Source organism: Saimiri boliviensis, chromosome 12, assembly GCF_048565385.1.
Source record: "Saimiri boliviensis isolate mSaiBol1 chromosome 12, mSaiBol1.pri, whole genome shotgun sequence".
NCBI lineage: Eukaryota > Metazoa > Chordata > Mammalia > Primates > Cebidae > Saimiri > Saimiri boliviensis.
This window is the reverse complement of record NC_133460.1, coordinates 98,772,700-98,795,433: the sequence shown is the minus strand read 5'-3', so window position 1 is coordinate 98,795,433 and position 22,734 is coordinate 98,772,700. Positions and strand designations below refer to the sequence as shown.

At 49.4% G+C, this 22,734-nt stretch overlaps 1 protein-coding gene and 1 non-coding gene across 10 annotated transcripts in view; one reads left to right on the top strand and one right to left on the bottom strand.

Annotated features, from left to right (window-relative positions):
* Positions 1-22,734, top strand: part of AFAP1L2 (actin filament associated protein 1 like 2) — a 116,469-nt gene that overhangs the window by 79,508 nt on the left and 14,227 nt on the right. For 5 of the 9 annotated variants that reach the window (XM_074382937.1, XM_074382934.1, XM_074382933.1 and 2 more), the window contains 6 exons: positions 4,937-5,027; positions 8,483-8,566; positions 12,292-12,497; positions 13,990-14,169; positions 20,572-20,661; positions 22,540-22,624. In XM_074382937.1, the coding sequence (XP_074239038.1) occupies positions 4,937-5,027; positions 8,483-8,566; positions 12,292-12,497; positions 13,990-14,169; positions 20,572-20,661; positions 22,540-22,624 (736 nt within the window). The remainder of the gene's footprint in view (positions 1-4,936; positions 5,028-8,482; positions 8,567-12,291; positions 12,498-13,989; positions 14,170-20,571; positions 20,662-22,539; positions 22,625-22,734) is intronic. The other 4 variants (XM_074382939.1, XM_074382938.1, XM_074382941.1 and 1 more) reach the window with 1 other exon arrangement.
* Positions 18,173-18,275, bottom strand: LOC120362618 (U6 spliceosomal RNA). Its single transcript, XR_005578470.1, has one exon. It is a non-coding gene; the product is annotated as a U6 spliceosomal RNA (small nuclear RNA).

The window sequence follows — 22,734 nt, the reverse complement described above, 5'->3', positions numbered from 1 at the left end:
GAGCAGGTCTGTCCAGCGATAGAAAGGGCAGCCAGGGGTTTGGAGCGACCTCGTGGGTGTGGACAGTGACTCAGGCAGCTGTGGCCTCTCCAGGCTGCTGTTGACACAGTCAGGTGCTGTGGTCCTTGCCGGAGAAACAGATGTTTGTTTGCCACGGTTGCTGGTCTGGCTAACACGGCCATCTCCACTCCACTGTCCCCCTGAGGCCTGGACATACACTGGCCCTGCTCTTACATGAGCTGCTCTGTGGGGGAAGCCACCTACTCCCTCAAAGGACATCGCCATGGCTAGTCCGGGAGGCTGGGGCTGGCCTGTCCACTCACCCCCAGCTGGGAGCCTTCCACAGTGTACTCTGGGCCAGGGTGCTTTGAGCTGCAAGGACACCTCAGGTCCTCTGGGCCACCCCTCATCAGCTCCTGTGTCTAGTCTAAGCCAGGGGTTGGCAAACTGTAGCTCAGTGGCCAGATCTGATCTGCAGCGTCCTTTAGTAAACAGTGTTTTACTGGAACACAGCTACAGTTACTTAGTTTTATTAGTCTGTGGACTTCTGAGCCACAGTAAGCAGAGTTGAATAGCTGAGATAAGACAGAGGTCCCGATAGCCCACAAATCCCTAGCATATTTACTACTTGGCCCTTTCCTGAAAAGATTTGCAGCCCTCTGGACCTCTGGTCTGGTCAATCCTGCCAAGCCTGACTCGCTCACACAGTCCCTTCCTCTAGTCAGAAAATTACTCAGGTTTTGACGTTAAATCTCTTCTGCATCCTCATTTAATATTCACGGTCTTCCTGTAATCCCAGCACTTCAAGAGGCCGAGGCAGGCAGATCACCTGAGGTTAGGAGTTTGAGACCAGCCTGGCCAACATGACAAAAACCTGTCTCTACTAAAAATACGAAAATTAGCCAGGTGTGGTGATGTGCGCCTGTAATCTCAGCTACTCGGGAGACTAAGACAGAATCACTTGAAGCTGGGAGGTGAAGGTTGCGGTGAACTGAGATCATGCCACTGCATTCCAGCCTGGGTGACAGAGCGAGACTCCACCTCAAAAAAAGTATATATATATGTAATTCATAGTCTTCACCATCATAATGATGATAATTAAAATAATAGCCCTTTCTCCTTAACCCTGTGGGATGAGGATCTCTCTCCTTGGAGCTCTGATAATAGGTCATTGTGTCTGTGTAATCATGTGACTCATTTAACCCAGCATCCTTGAGAGCTGGGACTCCGTCCTGTGGTCTCCTCTGTACCCACCGCAGAGTACATTGGTTTATCCTCCAGCAAACATGTACGCAAAGCTTTTCTCCCTTTCTTATTTTTACATTTAATTTTTGAGTAGTAAAAGCTAATATGTATTGATAGGCATGCTTCAATCCTTTACAGCAGCCCTTGTGACAGATATTTCTACTCTCCCCATTTTACACCAAGTCCAGAGGTCAAGTGAGTTGGTCAGAGTCACACAGCGAGGGTATTCCACTGTCAGGGTTCAAGCCTGGTTCTGGAGATCGGACCCCGCTCCTGCCCTGCACTGTCTCTCCATAGTGAGTCGTTTTCAGATTTCGCAGTGTCAACCTGTAGGCAAAAAACAGAGGCCAAATACATAGAAGTAGAGAGTTTGTTCTGACCAAATTTGAGGTCTGCAGCCCAGGAGCACAGATTCGAGTCTGAATCCACACTTCTATTGGCAGCAGTTACAAGTGGGTTTTCAAAGGAAAAAGAGGCAGTATTTAAGTTATTTACCAATATTTTACGTTAAAATACCATAAGCTATTGATCAGCTAAACATTGTTCTTTGTATCATAAATTCCAGGAACCTGAAGATAAGCGATGAGGCAGCTGGTGAAGGATCAAAGGCCTTTAAACAGTTGCCCCCAGGAATGGGGAGGGGAGGAAAGTGCCTGAAGTCCCCTCCTCCCGTCCCTCTGGGCTTGATACATTTTGCACGCCTCACGCAGCTCAGACTCCTCTGAGCGGTTTCTTTCTTCTCAACAGAAGCTTTGGAGACATTGCCTGGATCCACCCTCCACAGGACAGGGGGCCCCCAGTGACAGACCTGTGGTGATAGTGACCCCTGGGGAACTCCTGCAGACAGGTTCACGCCTCCCTTTGTCCTGTTTGACTTTCCAGAATCCTGACCTGGGAGCCAGATCTTGGGTGCTCAGAGCTTCTCTCCAGATTGGACCCACATCCTCATAGAAGGGTCCCAGCCCCACCTGATGGGAATGGAGCTCCTTGGAGGCTGGAGTTGGAGGCCCAGCCAGATCAGGCTGCATGAGCACTAGGGCTGGCTGGGGAGTCCTTACTGCTGCGGGGGCGAGAGGAGGACCCTTCCTCCATGGACCCTAGGGAGCATGTTGTTAGTGGACCATGGGGCGGTCTTTCACCGTCTCAGCTTTTTCTCAGGCTGCTGGCTGGCCAAGGGGACCAGGCAAGGCTGACAGTGGAGAGACATCTCCCCAGGCTGGTGCTGGCAAAGAGGGAGGCCCATGTGCTAGCAGTTACCAATGGCACCCCGTTGTCTGCTGGGGCTGGCTGCCAGGCAGGAGCCAGGGTGGTGGTGTGCTGCACACCTGGCTCCCTTCAGCGGCGCGTCTGTTGGCCCAGTTCAGTGTCCGGTTTGCTTAAGAAATTGACCAAATCCTTTGATTCCTTCCTTTGTGTGGGGTGCCGCATGCCGGGGCGGGGTTGCTGAAGGCTATTCCAAGCCTGCCCTGTGCCTCATATCAGCTCTGTTGGGACAGAACCAGATCTGGTGCTGGACCCAGGCTGTGGCCTGGCCTCAGCTAACCCTTTGTGATGTCCTGTCAGAGCGATCCTCTTCGTCTCAGCTTGCAGGACAACGGTCCAGTAGTTGGGCTCCTGTCACGTTAACTGTCCCCGCTGCCCAACCTGCAGACCCTGGGGCTATGGAGGGGCCCCAGTCAGTGATGACAATGGCCTCCTTGTATTTATTATGGGCCAGGCTCTGTGGAAACACTATCACGTTTTGTCTCATTGAATTTTCAAGACAACTCTAGTATTATTTTATAAAGAAAAGCAAGGCTCAGAGAGGCTGTCAGATACCCAGAGTTAAATCTATGAGGTCCTAAAGCCTGGATTGAAATCAAGTTACATGAACTCTAGGGTCTATATAGACAGACCGTAGATTCTAAGTCACACAGGACTGGACTCTGGGGACCCTGGTATCCTTGCCCTGGGGAAGCTGGAATGGATATTCCTGCAGCACAGGCTGAGGACTGTCCCACAGGGCCTGGGGACAGGCTGCCTGTCCTCCCACCATCTCCTGAGCCGGGACCAGGGGAGCTACCTCCATCATGGGTCCCCCACATAAACCCATTTTTCACGGCAGGAGTTTCTGGATTCCTAGCATTATCCTCTCCCCCAAAGCACAGGGGTCCGCCTGAGCTCAGGGCTCTGCACAGTCCTTCCATTGGCTGCTGCCTCCATCATCTCCCCGCTACAACCTCCCCTATTCTCTATCCCACCTGTGCTTTCACTTGAAGCCTCCTTGAAGGCTGAGGCCTTTCCTCTCATACAGAGGGCCCAGCACAAGGGCTTCTCAAAATCAAGAGTGGAAGGGAGCATGTTTCCATTTCTGTCACTTCTGTTGTGAACTCTTTATGTGTATTCCCATGGAGTTTCATGATTCAGAAAGACAGTGGGGGCTAGGCATCGTGGCTCACACCTGTAATCCCAGCAATTTGGGAGGCCAAGGCAGGCAGTCACTTGAGGTCAGGAGACTAGCCTGGCCAACATGATGAAACCCCATCTCTACTAAAAAGACAAAAAATTAGCTGGGCATGGTGGTGTATCCCTGTAATCCATGATACTCAGGAGACTGAGGCAGGTGAATCGCTTAAACCCAGGAAGCAGAGGTTGCAGTGAGCTGAGATTGCGCCACTGCAGTCCAGCCTGGGCGACAGAGTGAGACTCTGTCCAGAAAAAAAACAGTGGAGACCCATGTTCAAGGGTGCTTACGCATTCATGGCCCGTCTCTCATAACAGTCATGTAACAGGTTGCCTCTCTTTCTCCCTCATGGTTGCTTATAAAGGTAGCTTACTGAAGCATAGCTTCATAGTCTAGTGCCGACCATGCAGGTGAGATAAGGCAGGAATGGAGAATGATTTCATGTTCTGTGCTTCTAACACAGTGCATGCGTTCTTTATTCTACTCAAATTACACGTGTTCACCTCATCCCACGTAAGAAGCTCAGGGTCCTCTTTGAGACTTGGCTCAAAGGTCACATCCCCTGGGCATCCTTCCTTGGTCCTAAATGTTCCTCACACCCTCCTCTGGTTCCCACCGAACTTTGACCTTGTCTGTTATAGCACTACTGTATCACAATGCACTTGACCAGGAGCTATTAAAAATTCACCAGCTACTCAAGCTTTTCTTAGGACTGACTCCTGACGTTTTGATGTGTCCCTCCCAGCTAGTGCATGGAAGTCATTCAATATTTGCTGAATGAATGATTCAACTATATTATGATAAAAGTGTGGGATTTAGAAACCTGGTCCTCTTTCTACATGTACTGTTGATTAGCCCTTGTCGTTCTAGAAAATATATTCTATTTAAAAGCCACAATAGCTATCCCAACAGCCTAGCACTCTCTGGACCTTTAAGTGCATGATACACCATGTACATAATGCTATTTTGTGTGTATGGTAGCGGGGGTTGAACCTCATTTTGCAGGGGAGAAAGCTGAGTCTTGGCAAGGTTAGACAGCGTGCCCACAGCCCTTCATGGCTACAGAGCCAACACTGTGGATGGTGACTGATGGGATTCATGACATTACATGTTCTCCCTCCAAACTTGATTAAAGTGTAAAGTCCAGCTGGGCATTTTTGTCTTCTAGAGTTCACCCAAAGAGTTATTTCCAAGTTGCTCCCAGTGTACTGTATCTGCAAATGTTTGTCTTATTTGTTCATACCACAGATTCCAGAACGGAAACAGCTCACCATCCCAAAAGTGGAGTCTCCGGAGGGCTACTATGAAGAGGCTGAGCCATACGACACATCCCTCAATGGTACATCCCAGTGGCTGGGGCTTGGGAGGATCACTAACTGCTTCCCGCACAGATGTTGCTGCAGACTCACCTGGGGTAATGGATATGTTCTTCTTGGGCTGGGAGACAGAATAGTCTGGGCTGCTGTGACTAGAGAGCGTGGTCCAAATTGAGAACTGGTCACAGAGCATTCAGCCTTCAGTGTGAATGGGGAGACAAGACCCACAGCGGACCTGGCTGTCCTGCAAGGAGGAATGAGGTATGGCGCACCACAAATAGGTTGACTGCGTCTAACGTTTTCTGTGGTTCGTGACTGCCAGTTGTGAGATTTCAGCGCCGAAAGGTGATGAAAGAGAGGCCAAGAGGCATGAGGCTCTGGTCAGCAATGGAAGTGGCTGAGTCTGAGTGCAATTTCCACGTTCTTTCACTGGACTCATGGTTATGGTGTTCCCACTGTGTCAGGGTGAGAGTCCAGCCATCCCAGCACTGACATTCAGTGAGAGAAGACAGACAACAAATAAACAGTGTGTGTCGGTGTTGATAAGTGTCAGGATGGAAAACAGGACAGGAGCTGGGCTTCTGCAGGACAGGGGAGTTACTTTAGATATGGAAGGTTTCTCTGATAATGTGACTTAAACAAATTCCTGAATGACATGGTGAGTGAGTCGGGCAGAGACATTCAGGAAGAACTTTCCAGACACAGAGCCCGGCATCTGCGAAAGCTCTGAGGCAAGAGAGCTCTGGGTGTGTGTGAGGAACAACAGGGAGGCCAGCCTGGCAGGAGCAGGGGAGAGTGACAGGAGAAGGGGACGTAGACGGGGCTGCCAGCCACTGGAATGACTTTGGCGTTTCTCTGAATGAGGCAAGACTGCAGACCTCCAGAGGATTCCTTAGGGACTGGCCTAACTTAGTGTATTAGTTTGCGCTCATGCTGCTAATAAAGACGTACCTGAGACTGGGTAACTTATAAAGGAAAGAGGCTTAATGGAACTCACAGTTCCACATGGTTGAGAAGGCCTCACAATCATGGCAGAAGACAGAGCACAGGGACATCTTACATGGCAGCCAGCAGGAGAGAGCGTGTACAGGGAAACTCCCCTTTATAGAACCATCAAATGCCATGAGACTGATTCACTATCACGAGAGCAGCATGGGAAAGACTCACCTCCGTGATTCGGTTACCTCCCGCCAGGTCCCACCCATGACACATGGGAATTATGGAAGCTAGAATTCAGGATGAGATTTGGGTGGAGACACAGCCAAACTCTTATCACTTAGGTATTGAAAAGATCACCCTGGACCCTGTGTGAGCGGTTCTGTGGGCAAGGCTCATGCTGACATCTTCTGTCCTTGGCTGGTGGTTCTCAGCCTGAGGAAGTTGGATCAAAAGTGCTCTTGGTGTGGGGATTTGATTACACAGGAAGGCCCTGAAGGTGCAGGAAGAGGTGGTTGTGACGCTCGTCTCTGGGGCAGCTGGACTGTGGTCCTCCCCTTCTGACCTGCTTCTCTTTCTTTCCTTTGTAAACGAAAGGGCTTTGAAAGCATAAATCAATCAGCAGATGTAAAAGGCCAGGGCGCCCAGGGCTGGAGATGAACTAGGCTGAGGAAGGTGGTGTTGGTTCCGTAAAGAGCGGGACTGGGAATGAGACAGAACCAACCTACATGCCCATCAGCCAGTGAGAGTGTAAAGAAAATGTGGCACACACACACCACAGAATATTGCTCAGCCAGGAAAATGAATCAAATGATGTTCTTTGCAGAAACTTGGATAGAGCTGGAGGCCATTATTCTAAGTGAAGTAATTCAGGAATAAAAATCCAAATCTCCTCTGTTCTCACTTATAAGCGGGAGCTAAGCTATGAAGACACAAAGGCATAAGAGTGATACAATGGACTTTCCGTACTAGCGGGGGAAGGTTGGGAGCAAGGATGAGGGATAAAAGATTACATATTCGGATGACAGGTGCGGTACCTCAGAAATCACCATTAAAGAACTTATCTACCTGTACCCCGAAAACCTGAAATAAAAAGAACAGGACCAGGGATGAGATGGGACCGGTGATTGGGAGCAACACTGGATTCCCCTGCTCTTCCTTCACACTTACCTGCCGCCTCCTGCTGGGAACGCTGTGGGAGGCAAGCACTGTTTGGGCCATGGCTATTCGGAGACACTGGCTTTGTGGGCTCCTGCACTTAGCATTGACCCCCCTGAGCGTGGGAGGTGGTGCCGACTCACCAGTCGGGCTGTGATTTCAGACCAAAGCCGAGGGTGCGGTGCTGCTGTCTGGATTCACATTAAGGTGGAAACCGACTCACCTCCCTCAGGTGTGGCCGGGCCAGCAGGGACCTGCCTCCCAGACACGCCAGGGGTCCGATCTGTGGGGCAGACACTCCATCTCCACACAAACAAGTGATCAGAAAGGCCAGGGCTTGTTGGTTTTGTCTCTCAACGGTGAGTTCACACTGGTCGTAGCCAGGACTAGGGGTCATTTCGAGGACAGCTTGGACACACGTGCAGAGAGGGTCAGGAAAGCTCCGAGATGGAGGAAATCCAGCTGCGAGGTGGGAGGGAGCGTAGGTCTGCCTGTCCTGCCAGGGAGCAGCCTGGGGGTGACTGGGGAGAAGCAGTCATGCTCAGCACAGAGGGAGGCCTTCACCTGCCTTACAAGCTGGCCTGCCCTCAGGTCCCGCCTGGTGGAACAGTGCGACATGTGAGTTGCAGCCGGAGGAATGAACGTGGGGCCCCAAACCCTTGCTATAGTTGGTTGGCCATTGTGACGTGTTGACTTCCTGCAAAAGGCCATTTGCTTGGATTCTTACCTGCTCTACCAGCCCTGTCCTCACACTGCTCCCCTGGGTCATGTTCCTGTCTCTGAGCACACATGTAATGGGTGCCCCGATGGCCTGTGCTGGGGAGATCGGGGTTTGCCCTGCTTGCCAGCCATACCAGGTACTTCACTGATGGTGTCTCCCCTGGGGTAATGCTAGTGGCTATAACAGATAACACAGCACTTCTGTTTCTAGTAGCACAGTGCAAACCTGTTTCTCTGTGGGTATTTCAGTGTGGAGCATTACTTGTCCTCATGTACATCAGGTGCCCAGGCTACTCCCATGTTAATCTCAGCCACCCTTGAGGGCCACAGGATCCTCTGCGAAGAGAGACCAGAGAACCCCTGTCTGCTTCTTAACATCGCCAGCCAGAAGTGACACACATCACTTCTGCCCACAGTGCCTTGGTGACAAGTAGTCACATGGTCATCTCTGGATGCGAAGGGCTCTGGTTCTGGGAAATGATGTCCTTGGCTGGGCAGTGGCCTCACCAACAGCTCGCACCTCTGATGGGCGAGCACTAACCTCTGGTGGACCAGCAGCAAGTTCCCCACGTCTACGTCTCTCCATGCCTCTGCACTTGGGCATGCTCCTCTCTTCATCCTGTCTCTCCCCTTGCCTCTCTCTGTGCTCCTGGATGTCGTGCAGGTCACTCTGGCAGATTTCTCCCCACTGGAGTCCCCAGATGGGTGCAGGTGCCTGAAGGAGTCATTTACGCCACGATCACCTTGGGTACTGCTTTCTCCCTGAGCTGGAATGCCCGTGATTCCCTGCCTGCTGCCTGGCTCTCCTAGACGTGTGCATGCCCTGAGGGTGGCCACTGCCTGCTTGCTGTCCTCTTGCATGGGTCTGCATGGGTCTGCATGTGCATGCCGTGTGCAGTCTTCCAGGGGAGCGACCTACTTGGCTTTCCACACAACCCTGAGTGTGGTGTCAAAAAACACATGGCTAAAAGACCCACAGCGTGCAAGGCTGTTCTGCCCTCATTCCACAGAACACAGTGGGGTAGAGGCTACCTAGGGATGGCAGATGCGGATGGGATTATCTGAGCATCCTGCCTCATTTCTGTTCACCTCCTAGAAGCCAAGTGTCTGTCATACTGTTTTTGGAGACAGAGTCTGGCTCTGTCACCCAGGCTGAAGTGCAGTGGTGTGATCTCGGCTCACTGTAGCCTCCACCTCCCAGGTGCAAGCGATTCTCCTGCCTCAGTCTCCACCTTCCAAGTAGCTGGGATTACAGGTGCACATCACCATGACTGGCTAATTTTTGTATCTTTAGTAGAAATGGGGTTTTGCCATATTGGCCAGGCTGGTCTTGAACTCCTGGCCTCAAGTGATCTGCCCTCTTCAGCCTCCCAAAGTACTGGGATTACAGGGGTGAGCCACCATGCCTGGCCAAGAATATCCTATGTTTATGGTGTGCTATGATCCCTCTTAGGGGTAAAAACAATTATTAATATATTTGCTCTAAATTTCCTCCAAGCTACTCCAGGAGTATGATTTGGTGTTCTTTTCTTTTTTCTTTTCTTTTCTTTTCTTTTCTTTCTTTTTTTTTTTTTTTTGACAGAGTCTCTTACTCTATCACCCAGGCTGGAGTGCAGTGGCATGATCTCGGCTCACTGCAATGTCGGCTTCAAGCAATTCTGCCTCAGCCTTCCTAGTAGCTGGGATTACAGGGATGCACCACCACGCCCAGCTAATTGTTTTTGTATTTTTAGAAGAGACAGGGTTTCACCATGTTGGCCAGGCTGGTCTCAAACTCCTGACCTCAAGTGATCTGCCCACCTTGGCTTCCCAAAGTGCTGGGATTATAGGTGTGAGCCACCACGCCCAGTCTCTCTCTCTCTTTTTTTAATTCTCAATGTTTTTTCTTTCATACCTAGTCCTGTTGATGATTTGCTGTTCTTAGCTTCCTAATACCCCCATGGAGGAGGATGGGCAGATGTTAAATTTCTTCATGAAACATGTGGGGCAACCCTAGAAGCACAGAACAGTGGGACCTCACCCAAATTCTTCACCCTAAACTCTGTAGCCACCTCCATTAATTTACTGAAGGAAGAATCTCAATGACATTGTATTGTTTTTTAAATGTCAATTATTATACAGGTAATGCAGTATTGACAATATGGAAAACAATGTATGCATCGCCCTGATCCTACCACCCATCGAATCAATGATTTTTAGCTTTTCCCTTTGTTGCCTTGCAGTGCTGATCTGTCGCACGTACAGTTCTAATTGTGCCTTCTCCCTTACCACACCTTAGGGAGTTTATTGAGCTGTGCACTAGTTTTCAGAGTTTTAATTGATTACAGCTGCATGGTAGGTTCCTAAGTGGGTAAAATCATGTTTTACTTACCCAGTCCCCTTCTGCTGACTGCTAAACAGCATTTGAATGAATATCCTAATGCACATAACATTTCTCCCCCACCCCGTCCTTTTTTTTTCGAGACAATGTCTCTCTCTGTTGCCCAGGCTGGGGTGCAGTGGCACAATCTCAGTTCATTGCAACCTTCACCTCCTGGGCTCAAGCCATCCTCCCACTTCAGTCATCCAAGTAACTGGGACTACAGGTGCATACCAGCATGCCCAGCTAATTTTTGTATTTTTTGTAAAGGTGGGATTTGCTGCCCAGGCTGGTCTTGAACTCCTGAGCTCAAGTGATCCACCTGCCTCAGCACCCCAGAGTGCCAGAATTATAGGCATGAGCCACCACTCCTGGCCCCTTCTCTTTTTTGAAAACTTGTTTCCTAGGACAAAATCCCAGGACTGGGATTAGTGGATCAAAGAGTATGGGTATTTTTATGGTTCTTGAAACAGGCTGCCAGACTGCTTTCTGAAAAGCCTGTGTTCATTTACATTGTCACCCGTAATCGAAGAGTTCAGTGTTCCATTCTAGGTAATACTGCTATTTTCAGTCTTATTTAATAGGTATAAATTATACACTTTTACATTAAGCCATAAAGAAGAGTAATGTCACATGGCTTTTAAAGAAAACTGATATTAAAATATTTAAAATGTTTTTAGAAATATTAAAACACATTTTCATTGTCATCGTTGCTAGAATGACTCCTGCAGGGGCTTCATTCTATTTTTCTATATTCTAATTCAAATGTGCTTCCTAGTAAAATCTAGCTTAACAGCTAGGAGAAAGGGCTTCTGGATTCTTCTACCAAGATTTAGGGGCCCATGGGCCGGTCCTCTTCTGAAGGATGTCATGGGAATGTAGGCAGAGTGTCATTCAGCCTGACTCAAGGGGACAGAACAAGGACTGCCATGCAGAAGTCAGGGAAATAGATGCTGAGCCCATTTCCTAACAGATAGGGCTGCCTGGGAATGGGAGTATTCAGTGATCAGGACGGGGTGAGCCTTCCCCAGGAAATTCGGGCAGAGCATCAAGGTTATGATAGGATTCCTGTGCCAGGGGTCAGACTGAAACCCTGAGGTTTCCTTTCCTCCGTGCCCTGCTTTTCAGGGATGGACGGATGGATGGATGGATGGAGATAGGTAGGTAGATCAATCGATAGACAGATGAACTGATTGATTTTTTTTCCTTGGTTTTTGTTGTCCTTGAATAGAGCAGTGGGACCTGGGAACAGAACGACTCTTGGCAGAGTGGTGGGGGCAGAAACTAGAAACTGAGGCAGGTGGGGTGTGCGTAGAATCCTGCATGCTTTGTGCTGTGATGAGTTTTGGAATTCTTTCAAAACAACAAAAGAGGAAGGGTGGAAGTGAGAAATGAGTGAAGGAGCTACGTTTGTGCCAGGAGGTGTTCAGCAGGGAGGGAGGTGAGCCGGGTCTGTGGAGGTTATGAGTGGAGGCTTTAAAAAGGGCTATGGCGAAGAGAGGGTATTTGGGAGTAAGAAGGTGGCTGCTTCCCCAGAAAGCACTTCCTGCCGTGGTTTATTTGGTCTTTTATTTCTGAGGAGCCACAACCCCTTCCTCAGATCAGGGACTGAGCCAGGTCCAGCCAGGCCAGCGGCCCTCACAGGCCTGTGCCGTGCGCGGCTCAGGTGGCGCGCAGATGGCATTCCCTTCCGCCTGAGCCCTTTGAATGCCAGACGCCAGGCCTGGAAGAACCTGGCAACGCCCCACCCCCACGCCCCTTCATCTCTCACTTGAGGAAGTCCAGGCCCCGAGGAGGAGAATGGCCTTGTCAAGAGCAAACAGTTGGTCTGCGGGCCGGCGTCTTCTCGGGGTTTCTGTGGAGTGGAGAGTGACGGGGTTAGAGGAGGAAAAGGGAGAGACTTTGGTTTGAAGTTATTTGTGTTTTGTGGCCAGAAGCAGCATCCGAGAAGCCTCGCTGAGGGGTTTGGGGGCAGGAAGGCCAGCCCTGGGATCTGGCTGGTGGCTGTGGGGCTGGTTTGAGGGCAGGGAGAGTCGGGAGCTGTGGCCTGGCTGCTGCTGCTTCAGGACTGTCCCTGCCCCACGAGGCCCTGACTGAGCTGGTCTTCCTTGCAGAGGACGGAGAGGCTGTGAGCAGCTCCTACGAGTCTTACGACGAAGAAGATGGCAGCAAGGGCAAGTCGGCCCCCTACCAGTGGCCGTCACCAGAGGCTGGCATCGAGCTGATGCGTGACGCCCGCATCTGCGCCTTCCTGTGGCGCAAGAAGTGGCTGGGACAGTGGGCCAAGCAGCTCTGTGTCATCAAGGACACCAGGCTTCTGGTCAGTCTTCCTCATGCTGTCTTGTCCCTGGCTTCTCTCCTTGGGGGGAGGTGCAGGGAAACGGAAGGAGGAACAGGATGGTCCCTGATCCTGGGGGTTTTAAGCTTGTTTATATTAGGGGATTTTAACTTCTCCCTAACCTGAAATTGTATGCAGGATTTTGTGTGCATGGATGAATGTACATTTTCCGAACCAGAAAGGTCTCGTAGTTTCATCAGGCTCTCCAAGGGGGCTGTGACCACCACCACCTCCCCCATCACTGTCCCATCCTCCTCTTTTGAGACACACACATCTTTCTGTCCCCGGGTCCATTTTCACATCCTGTCCACTGGAGTCCAGTCAGGCTCCTGCAGCCCAGCCCCAGTTCTGGCTACTGTTTTGTTTTGTTTTTGAGACGGAATCTCTGTCGCTCTGGCTGGAGTGCAGTGGCAAAATCTCAGCTCACTGCAACCTCCACCTCCTGGGTTCAAGCAATTCTCCTGCCTCAACCTCCTGAGTAGCTGGGATTACAGGCACCCACCACCACACCTGGCTAATTGCTGTATTTTTAGTAGAGACAGGGCTTCACCATGTTTGTCAGGCTGGTCTCAAGCTCCTGACTTCATGATCCGCCTGCCTCGGCCTTCCAAAGTGCTGTGATTACAGGCATGAGCCACCGTGCCTGGCTCCGGCTACTGTTTTTATCTGTGCAGCATGAGAATGGTAGGTATCTTCAGAAGCAACAATATTTTAAATTACTGATCATAAAACTAGACCCATTAAGGAACCATATATTACTCTGACAACAGTCCTGTTTCCTGCTCTTTTAAATTAAAATTCTGAGTTGCGTGTCCTGATTTGAAATTCCACAAATTATTATAAACACCTTTTCTTGCCTGGTTACAGCGGGCCCTGCTTGGTGCCAGTGTTATTTCAAGTAATCCTTTTAAGCAACCCTATGAGGTTTCCCCCATTTTACAAAAGGGAAGCCAAGGGGTGAAGTATTTTCTCTGGTAGGGGAAGAGAGTCCTTCCTTTCTTTGTTAACATGTTGTCTTCCTAACTAGGCAGATACAAAGCTTAGTTTTTGTGCCCTATGGATCCTTTACTGTAGAAGCCAAGCAAGCAATGCAGAGAGGTGGAGAAAGGGTGAAAGTCTGTTCCACTTTGGAGAACTGAAGGGTGTCCACAGAGGAGGTATTTTAGGGTCCCCCCCCCCAGGTGTGGGGCAAGTTTGAGCCATTTGGATAGCAGCATCCTGGAGCATCCTTGGCTGAGGCTGGTGAGGAGGAGGCTTGAGGGAGACGTGGACAATCCGATGTGACAAATAGAGGAGTTTCTGATATTTGAGGTTAGGGCTCCAGGCTTGCTTGGGGTATCCAGCCTCTTGGTCTTGCTGGGTAAAGTCAGGCTCTCGGGGGGTCCTGCAGCGTCCAGCGGCCCCTCCTTTGCAGACATTGCCTCTGCCTGGCACCCCTGTCAAAGTGGTGGATCTCTTCCCTCTTTCCTTCCAGTGCTACAAATCCTCCAAGGACCACAGCCCTCAGCTGGACGTGAACCTGCTGGGCAGCAGTGTCGTTCACAAGGAGAAGCAAGTGCGGAAGAAGGAGCACAAGCTAAAGATCACGCCCATGAACGCCGACGTGATCGTGCTGGGCCTGCAGAGCAAGGACCAGGCTGAGCAGTGGCTCAGGGTGAGGGGCACTGGGCTGCTTGGAGGGGCTCCTAGAGTTGTGGCCCCAGCTTTTCTAAAGGGGTAGATGATAGGGTCAAGGGCAGAGGATTTGTGATCCTTCAGGTTTGCAGAGCTTCCCGTGTTCTAAGTGGTAGCGATTTGTCTTCTGCAAATGGGTTACAGCAGCTGCTGCTAGCTCTGAATCCTCCTCAGTAACCTGGACTTGGAAACCCATTTCCCTTTTTGCCTCTGGTGAGGCATCCCCAGCCTCCTTACTGAAGAAGAATACATGTTGCTGCTTCTTGCCACATATTTGCCATAGACCAAGGACTATTAGCAACTTGAACCCATGTAACCACACTGGGGATAGCTGGGGAATGTGAATGTCCCCATTTTGCAGCAGTGTGATTAAGGCTCAAAGGGTGGAAGTGATGGATCAAAGTTGTCTAGCAAGTGGGGCACGTTGGTTCTCAGACCTAGGACTGTCTGACACATTGCTGCACCTCCTCCCACCACGAACGTATGTGGTCCACTCGACCCGTACTTCCTTTGTGTGGTGATGATGAGGCAGTGGGGAAGGGGCTTGCCTGTCCCAGGTGGAAATGCGCTTGATGCTTCCAGCAGGTATAAGGTTTGCACCAGGAATGGATCCCCAGTTCCAGAGGGCCCTCCAGAGCTAGAGTGGTCCTTCCCTCCTTCCTGCCGCCCCGTCTCCCATCACAGCCTCTCTAGCACAGGAGTGTTCTATCCACCCCGTACCCCACCCCACCTGCCACCCCAGCTAAACATAACTCCCTTGGTGAGCCTGTCAGAAACAGATCTGACTGCCTTGGTAAAACATGACCAAAATATACCTGCCCGAGTCACTGCTTCACCGGTAGGGCTGAGTACCCTAGATTTGGAGCAGGCAGGATGTTTTCGTAAACCCACTAATTGTTTTGGAAATTCCAGGCCTGGCCAAACCAAGCTTCTAAAAGGTGCTGACAGATATCTCAGTCTTTATTGCAAAATCTTCAAGTGGTGAAAGACAGCGTTATATAGAAAAGGAAAGGCTACTGCCTAGACAGGTTTGTGGTTTGGCTTCATAGATCTCCATGTGGGGTAGGGTTCCTGAGGCAGCTAACAAGCTCTGAAAGGCCAGCCCTGGGCATTTGAGAGCCAGGGCTCTGAGTTCAAATCCTGGCTTCACCTCTTTTATATATACATTTTATTGCACTTTAGGTTCTGGGGTACATGTGCAGAACATGCAGGAATATTGCATAGGTACATACGTGGCAATGTGGTTTGCTGCCTCCATCCCTGTCACCTATATCTGGCATTTCTCCCCAACTCCTTATCCCCCACTGTCCCACCTCTAGTACCCCGCAACAGACCCCAGTGTATGCTGCTCCCCTCCCTGTGTCCATGTGTTCTCATTGTTCAATACCCGCTTATGAGGAAGAACATGCAGTGTTTGATTTTCTGTTCTTGTGTCAGTTTGCTGAGAATGATGGTTTCCAGATTCATCCATGTCCCTACAAAGGACACGAACTCATTGTTTTTTATGGCTGCATAGTATTACATGGTGTATATGTGCCACATTTTCCCTGTCCAGTCTATCATCGATGGGCATTTGGGTTGGTTCCAGGTCTTTGCCATTGTAAACAGTGCTGCAGTGAACATATGTGTGCATGCATCTTCATAAAAAAACGATTTCTAATCCTTTGGATATATACCCAGTAATGGGATTGCTGGGTCAAATGGAATTTCTATTTCTAGGTCCTTGCAGAATCGCCACACTGTCTTCCACAATGGTTGAACTAATTTACACTCCCACCAACAATGTAAAAGTGTTCCTATTTCTCCACATCCTCTCCAGCATCTGTTGTCTCCAGATTTTTAAATTATCACCATTCTAACTGGCTTGAGATGGTATCTCAATGTGGTTTTGATTTGCATTTCTCTAGTAAACAGTGATGATGAGCATTTTTTCATATGTTTGTTGGCATCATATATGTCTTTTGAAAAGTGTCTATTCATATCCTTTGCCCACTTTTGAATGGGTTTGTTTTTTTCTTATAAATCTGTTTTAGTTCCTTTTAGATTCTGGATATTAGCCCTTTGTCAGATGGATAGATTGCAAACATTTTTTCCCATTCTGTTGGTTGCTGGTTCACTCTAATAATTGTTTCTTTTGCTGTGCAGAAGCTCTGGAGTTTAATTAGATCCCATGTGTCTATTTTGGCTCTTTAGTCATGAAGTCCTTGCTTATGCCTATGTCTTGAATGTTTTTGCCTAGATTTTCTTCTAGGGTTTTTATGGTGTTAGGTCTTATGTTTAAGTCTTTAATCCATCTGGAGTTAATTTTAGTGTAAGGTGTCAGGAAGGGGTCCAGTTTCTGCTTTCTGCACATGGCTAGCCAGTTTTCCCAACACCATTTATTAAACAGGAATCCTTTCCCCATTGCTTGTTTTTGTCAGGTTTGTCAAAGATTAGATGGTTGTAAATGTGTGGCGTTGTTTCCAAGACCTCTGTTCTGTTCCATTGGTCTATATCTCTGTTTTGGTACCAGTACCAGCTGTTTTGATTGTTGTAGCCTTGTAGTATAGTTTGAAGTCAGGTAGCATGATGCCTCCAGCTTTGTTCCTTTTACTTAGAATTGGCTTGGCTATGCGGGCTCTTTTTTGGGGTTCCATATGAAGTTTAAGGTGGTTTTTTCCAGTTCTCTGAAGAGGGTCATAGGTAGCTTGATGGGGATAGCATTGAATCTATAAATTACTTTGGGAAGTATGGCCATTTTCACAATATTGATTCTTCCTAACCATGAGCATGGAATATTTCTCCATCTGTTTGTGTCCTCTCTTATTTCATTGAGCAGTGGTTTGTAGTTCTCCTTGCAGAGGTCCTTTACATTCTTTGTAGTTGTATTCCTAAGTATTTTATTCTCTTTATAGCAATTGTGAATTGCAGTTCGTTCTTGATTTGGCTTTCTTTAAGTCTGTTGTTGGTGTTTAGGAATGCTTGTGATTTCTGCACATTGATTTTGTATCCTGAGACTTTGCTGAAGTTGCTTATCAGTTTTAGGAGATTTTGGGCTGAGACAATGGGGTCTTCTAAATATACAATCATGTCATCTGCAAATAGAGACAATTTGACTTTCTTCCTTTCCTAATACCTTGTATTTCTTTTTCTTGCCCAATTGCTCTGGCTAGAACTTCCAATACTATAGTGAATAGGAGTGGTGAGAGAGGGCATCCTTGTCTAGTGCCAGATTTCAAAGAGAATGCTTCCAGTTTTTGCCCATCCAGTATGATACTGGCTGTGGGTTTGTCATAATAGCTTTTATTTTGAGATACATTCTGTCAATACCTAGTCTATTGAGAGTTTTTAGCATAAAGAGCTGTTGAATTTTGTCAAAGGCCTTCTCTGCATCTATTGAGATAATTGTGTTATTTTTGTCTTTGGTTCTGTTTATGTGCTGAATTACGTTTATAGACTTGGTTGAACCAGGCTTGCATCCCTGGGATGAAGCCTACTTGATTGTGATGGATAAGCTTTTTGATGTGCTGTGGCAAATGGTTTGCAAGCATTTTGTTGAAGATTTTTGCATCTATGTTCGTCATGGATATTGGCCTGAAGTTTCTTTTCTTGTTAAGTCTCTGCTGGGTTTTGTTATCAGGATGATGTTTGTCTCATAAAAATGATTTGGGAAGGATTCCCCTTTTTGGATTGTTTGGAATAATTTCAGAAGGGGTGGTACCAGCTCTTCTTTGTATGTCTGGTAGAATTCAGCTGTGAACCCCTCTGGACCTGGGCTTATTTTGGTGGGTAGGCTATTAATTGCTGCCTTAACTTCAGTCCTTGTTATTGGTCTATTCATGGTTTTGACTTTTTTCTGGTTTAGGCTTGGGAGGGTGCAAGTGTCCAGGAATTTATCCTTTTCTTCCAGGTTTACTGGTTTATGTGCATAGAGTTGTTTGTAGTAATCTCTGATGGTCGTCTGTATTTCTGTGGAATCTGTGGTGTTATCCCTTTTGTCATTTAAATATATGGAATGTGTCGTGAATTTGTGTGTCATCCTTACACCAGGGCCATGCTAATCTCTGTATCATTCCAATTTTAGTATATGTGCTGCTGAATGAGCACGGCTTCACCCCTTTTTAACTGAGTGATTTGGGGCTGGATGCGTTAATGTGCACAAAGTGCTTAGCACTGTGCCTGGTATATACTGAGTGCTTCGTGAAACTTGGAGAGTACAGATAAGATCACCGAGGCCCAGAGGGAGTGAGGAGCTTGTCCTGGGCTGCAGAGCTGATTAGGACACAGAGCTCTGGGCTGTTGGTTTCTCACCCCAGTCTCCTGCCTCCTATCCCTCCCCATCCTCACCCACTACACACACACACACACTCATTTGCACACATATATGCATACATGCACATTCATGTATACATTCGTAGACACATGGACAAATGCACATTTATATACACATTTATGTTCATGCATACGTTGTTTCTGTGCATGTATACACACACGCACATGCGCACACATGACACACACATGCGTGCACACACACACGCATATGCACACACTCTATGCTCTTGCTTTCAGTTCCCCACACTGTTCCTCTGACTGCTCAGATCCACTGATCCTTTCCCTGGCCTCTAGCCTCCCTCCCCAAACTCTCACGCCGTCTTCCAGAGACCCCGCCCCAGAGCCTCTGCTGGTGGTTTCAAAGACAAGAACGCTTTCAGAAGGCACAGACTTTCTGTGTCCAGCCTTCACAGAGAAATCCTTTCCCCCCAGTCAGATGAGTGCAGAGGTGGACTTGGCTGGAAATGCCTGCTCTGAGAAGCTGCCCATTTTTGAGCTTTGGGAGTAGGGGCTGGTCCACCTGTCCAATGGGCTCTCCACCCAGCTGTGTTGGGTTTGTAAAGCTCATCTACCTTCCTTGGGCCTCTGTGTCCCAGTTGTGCATATTCCCACCCATGCCCAGGGTGAGACAGGTATATGACAGTAAACGGGGGATGTTGACTATGGAACATGGGTCCCAGTAAAGGAAGGCACAACACAGGGCTTTTCCAGGGAAGCACAACCCTACCCCTGCCCCACTCCTAAACTCCTGGCTTAGTGGTGCTTTCCCTGGGTGGAGGCGTCCGTGTATTTGGTGCAAGCTAATAGGGATGGCAGTCGATGTGTCTGCCCTGTGCTGGGTACTTGACACACAGCCACTCACAGCTGGCTTACAGCAGAGGTATTGTCCCAGCTTACAGATGCAGTGGCTGAGACTCATGCTCAGTGTCACACAGGTGCCAGCTCTAGTGCCTGTGTTCTTCCCATGCCACTGTGTGGCATATTCAGTGTGGACCACAGTCCTGAACTGGAGTTCTGGGGCTTTTCTGATTTGAAACCCATTTCCATAAACTGCTCAAGGCATAGACTGAAAGAGGAGGATCTTTGAAATCACTCTTATTAATTCTGCACCTCCAAAGGGCTTCCAGGTGGACAGTGTGTTTCTGGTCACCCTGGGAGTTCCCCCCCGGGGAAGAAGGGAGTGTCCCTCATTCAGACCGAGGCACTGCTTTGCATAGTCAGAGCCACCACTGACTTTCTGCATCTGCCCCCAGCCCAGGCTCCATTCCTCCAACTGCCCAAACCCACTCACCCTCTCCCTGATCCAGCCTCCCTCCCCAGACTTTCTGAGATCAGACAGGATCGGGCACATTCAGGGTGGTATGGCCAGTGCTTCCCCAGACTCTCACGCCCTCTTCCTGAGACCCCTGCCCCATAGCTTCTGCTCAGGGTTTCAAAGACAAGAACGCTTTCAGAAGGCACAGCCTCTCTGTGTCCAGCCTTTACAGAGAGACCCTCTTTCTCCACTGGTCCAGTGAAGGAGCCAGTGAAGCGGCCCCCTCCCAGAGGGAAGGGTGGGTGGGTGGCAACAGGCGAGTCCGGTGAGCCAGTGAGTCATTGGAACGAGGCAGTTTGCAGGCCTGCTCCTCAGGCAGTGTGGAGACTGTACGAAGAGTTGTGCAACCTCTGAGAATCCAGGGGACTGTCTAGCAGGAATGTTGCTCATCACACCTACATCAGCACAGTGGCCCTGCCCGGAATGGTGGCAGGAAAGGGGCTCGTGGAGCCTTGGGCTGGCAGCTCTGGTCATCTTTGGCCTTTGCTGCCAAGGGCCCCCTCTCATGCCCCAGAAAGTGTGGGACCTGCAGAAAGGAGCCTATACAACCAGCCCTCCCCACTGCAGCCTGCAGAGCTGGGTTCAAGGTCACGTGCAGGCCTTGGGGATGGGGATGGGTCCTCTTCCTTGGAAATTCAGCATCTTCTCTCTCACCTCACCTGCTCTCCCTTGACCTAGAGGAACCTGGCTTCCGCCTGGCTATGAGTGCTGGCCAGAGGACCTTCACCTCTGCTGACGGCCTCCCTCTCACCTCAGGTCATCCAGGAAGTGAGCGGCCTGCCTTCTGAAGGCGCAGCTGAAGGAAACCAGTATACTCCGGATGCCCAGCGCTTTAGCTGCCAGAAAGTAAGCCTCTGTCCTGCCTGGACGGAGAGTCCCCTTCCATGTTTTCTCCTAAAAATTAAAAGTATAAAATTGGGAGCTTGGTTTTTATATTTCAGTCCAATCAATAAGAAACATACAGTGCTTGAAGCCATGCACAGTGGCTCATGCCTGCAATCCCAGGACTTTGGGAGGCTGAGGCAGGTGGATCATGTGAGGTCAGGGGTTTGAGACCAGCCTGGCCAACATGGTAAAACCCTGTCTCTACTAAAAATACAAAAATTAGCCAGGCATGGTGATGGGTACCTGTAATCCCAGCTACTCAGGAGGCTGAGGCAGGAGAATCGCTTGAACCCAGAAGGCAGAGGTTGTAGTGAGCTGAGATGGTGCCACTATACTCCAGCCTGGGCTACAGAGGGAGACTCCATTTCAAAAAAAAAAAAAAAAAGAAAAGAAAAGAAAAAAGCAACATATAATGCTTGGAAAAGAACAATAGCTCTAGCTTGGCAGGAAAATGGATGAAACTGATACAGACTTAAAATATTTTCTTGCTTGTGGGTGCCAGGGGTGGGCGGGTGGTGGGGGACAGAGAAGCTTTGTTTGAACAAAAGTCACTTTGGCCTGCATTCTTAAGCAGGGAGACCGATTTTATGAGGCACTTCCTTCCCCCTTATTCCCCAGTCGGGCCCCTGGACTTGGGGCACTGCCTCAAGGCTGATTGCAACCAAAAGACTGTGTTATTTGCAGGGTGCTTTGGGGGAGTTTTGGGCTTAAAGGTCAAAGCTGAAGAAGTGAGTTAGGTTCTGGCCAAAGGGAGGATTGTCACCTGTAGGGTCACATTTCCTGTCCCCGAGTACCTGCAGGTAGGTGTGCTGAAGGCTGGGCACACAGAATAGCCAGACGGTCATTGTGGCTCCTCTTGGGCTCCCTGCCCCTGGCAGGGAGGAAAGCAAGAGGCACACAGGGGCTTGAGCAGGATGGAGGCCACTTATTCTCCGGAAGGTGCAGGTCATCCACCATGGAGAAAGAGCCCACAGTCCTTCCAGATTCCAGAGTCACTCAGGAGGGGCCTTTTTTCATCGTCTCATTTATTCCTTGGCCACTGACAAGCAAACACAATTTGGAATGAATTTGGGTTTTCTTCATATTGGGGCGAGAAACAAAAGCTGTCCCTAAAGACTCAGCACGCAGTACTTCCCTGGCCAGGACTGCTGGCCCTGGACCCTGCCTAAGGCCAGTCAGTTCAATTAACTGTTGCATGGGAGGCTGTCAGCCTGTTTTTTAGAGATCTGGAGTCTGTGACGTTCTCAAAGCAGCTTGATTAGAATATTCTGAGGGCTTCGTGTTCTAACAGCAGCAGCAGCTACACTTTTCTAGGGGTTATCTCTAGTCCCCAGCACCCCTGTGAGCAGACTGGGATGTCATCCCTCTGTGACTTACATGCAGAGTGAGGCTCAGAGAGGCTCATTTAACTCGGGCACAGGCTTGCAAGCAGAATGCTCGGCCAGGACTCAGATCAGGGACTGTCCCTGTGCCGATGAGCCAGCCCACGTGTCCAGAACAGGCAGCTCTCAGAAGACTTCTTCACGCTCTCAGTATGAGTGGTTTAGCTTGACAGTCAATGTCTTTGGGGATGCAAACTCTAATGCCACCCCTGGGCAGCCTGCTTGCCCTGCCTGCTGGCTACAGGGGCCACTATCACATCAGGTTGAGCAGCCATTTGGAAGCTGGGCCGATGTCCTACCAGTGACCTGGATTCTGCCATGTAGGTGGCTGGCAGGGGTTTGGTCAGCTGACCTCTGGCCTACAACCAAGAACCATCTAGTATTTTCCCTTAAATTGTGGTGTCCATGGTACCTGTTCCCAGCCAGTGATCCCCATTCATGTCTCTTTTGTCCATAGCCAGATATAGCTGAGAAGTACCTGTCAGCTTCAGAGTATGGGAACTCCGTGGATGGCCACCCTGAGGTCCCAGAAACCAAAGACGGTAACAGCCTGGGGACAGGAGGGGAATGGTGTCCCAGGCTGGGAGCCTGGGCTGTCGGGCTCAATACCATTGGGTTTTAGCCGCTGATTCTAACATGGCCTCCCATTAAT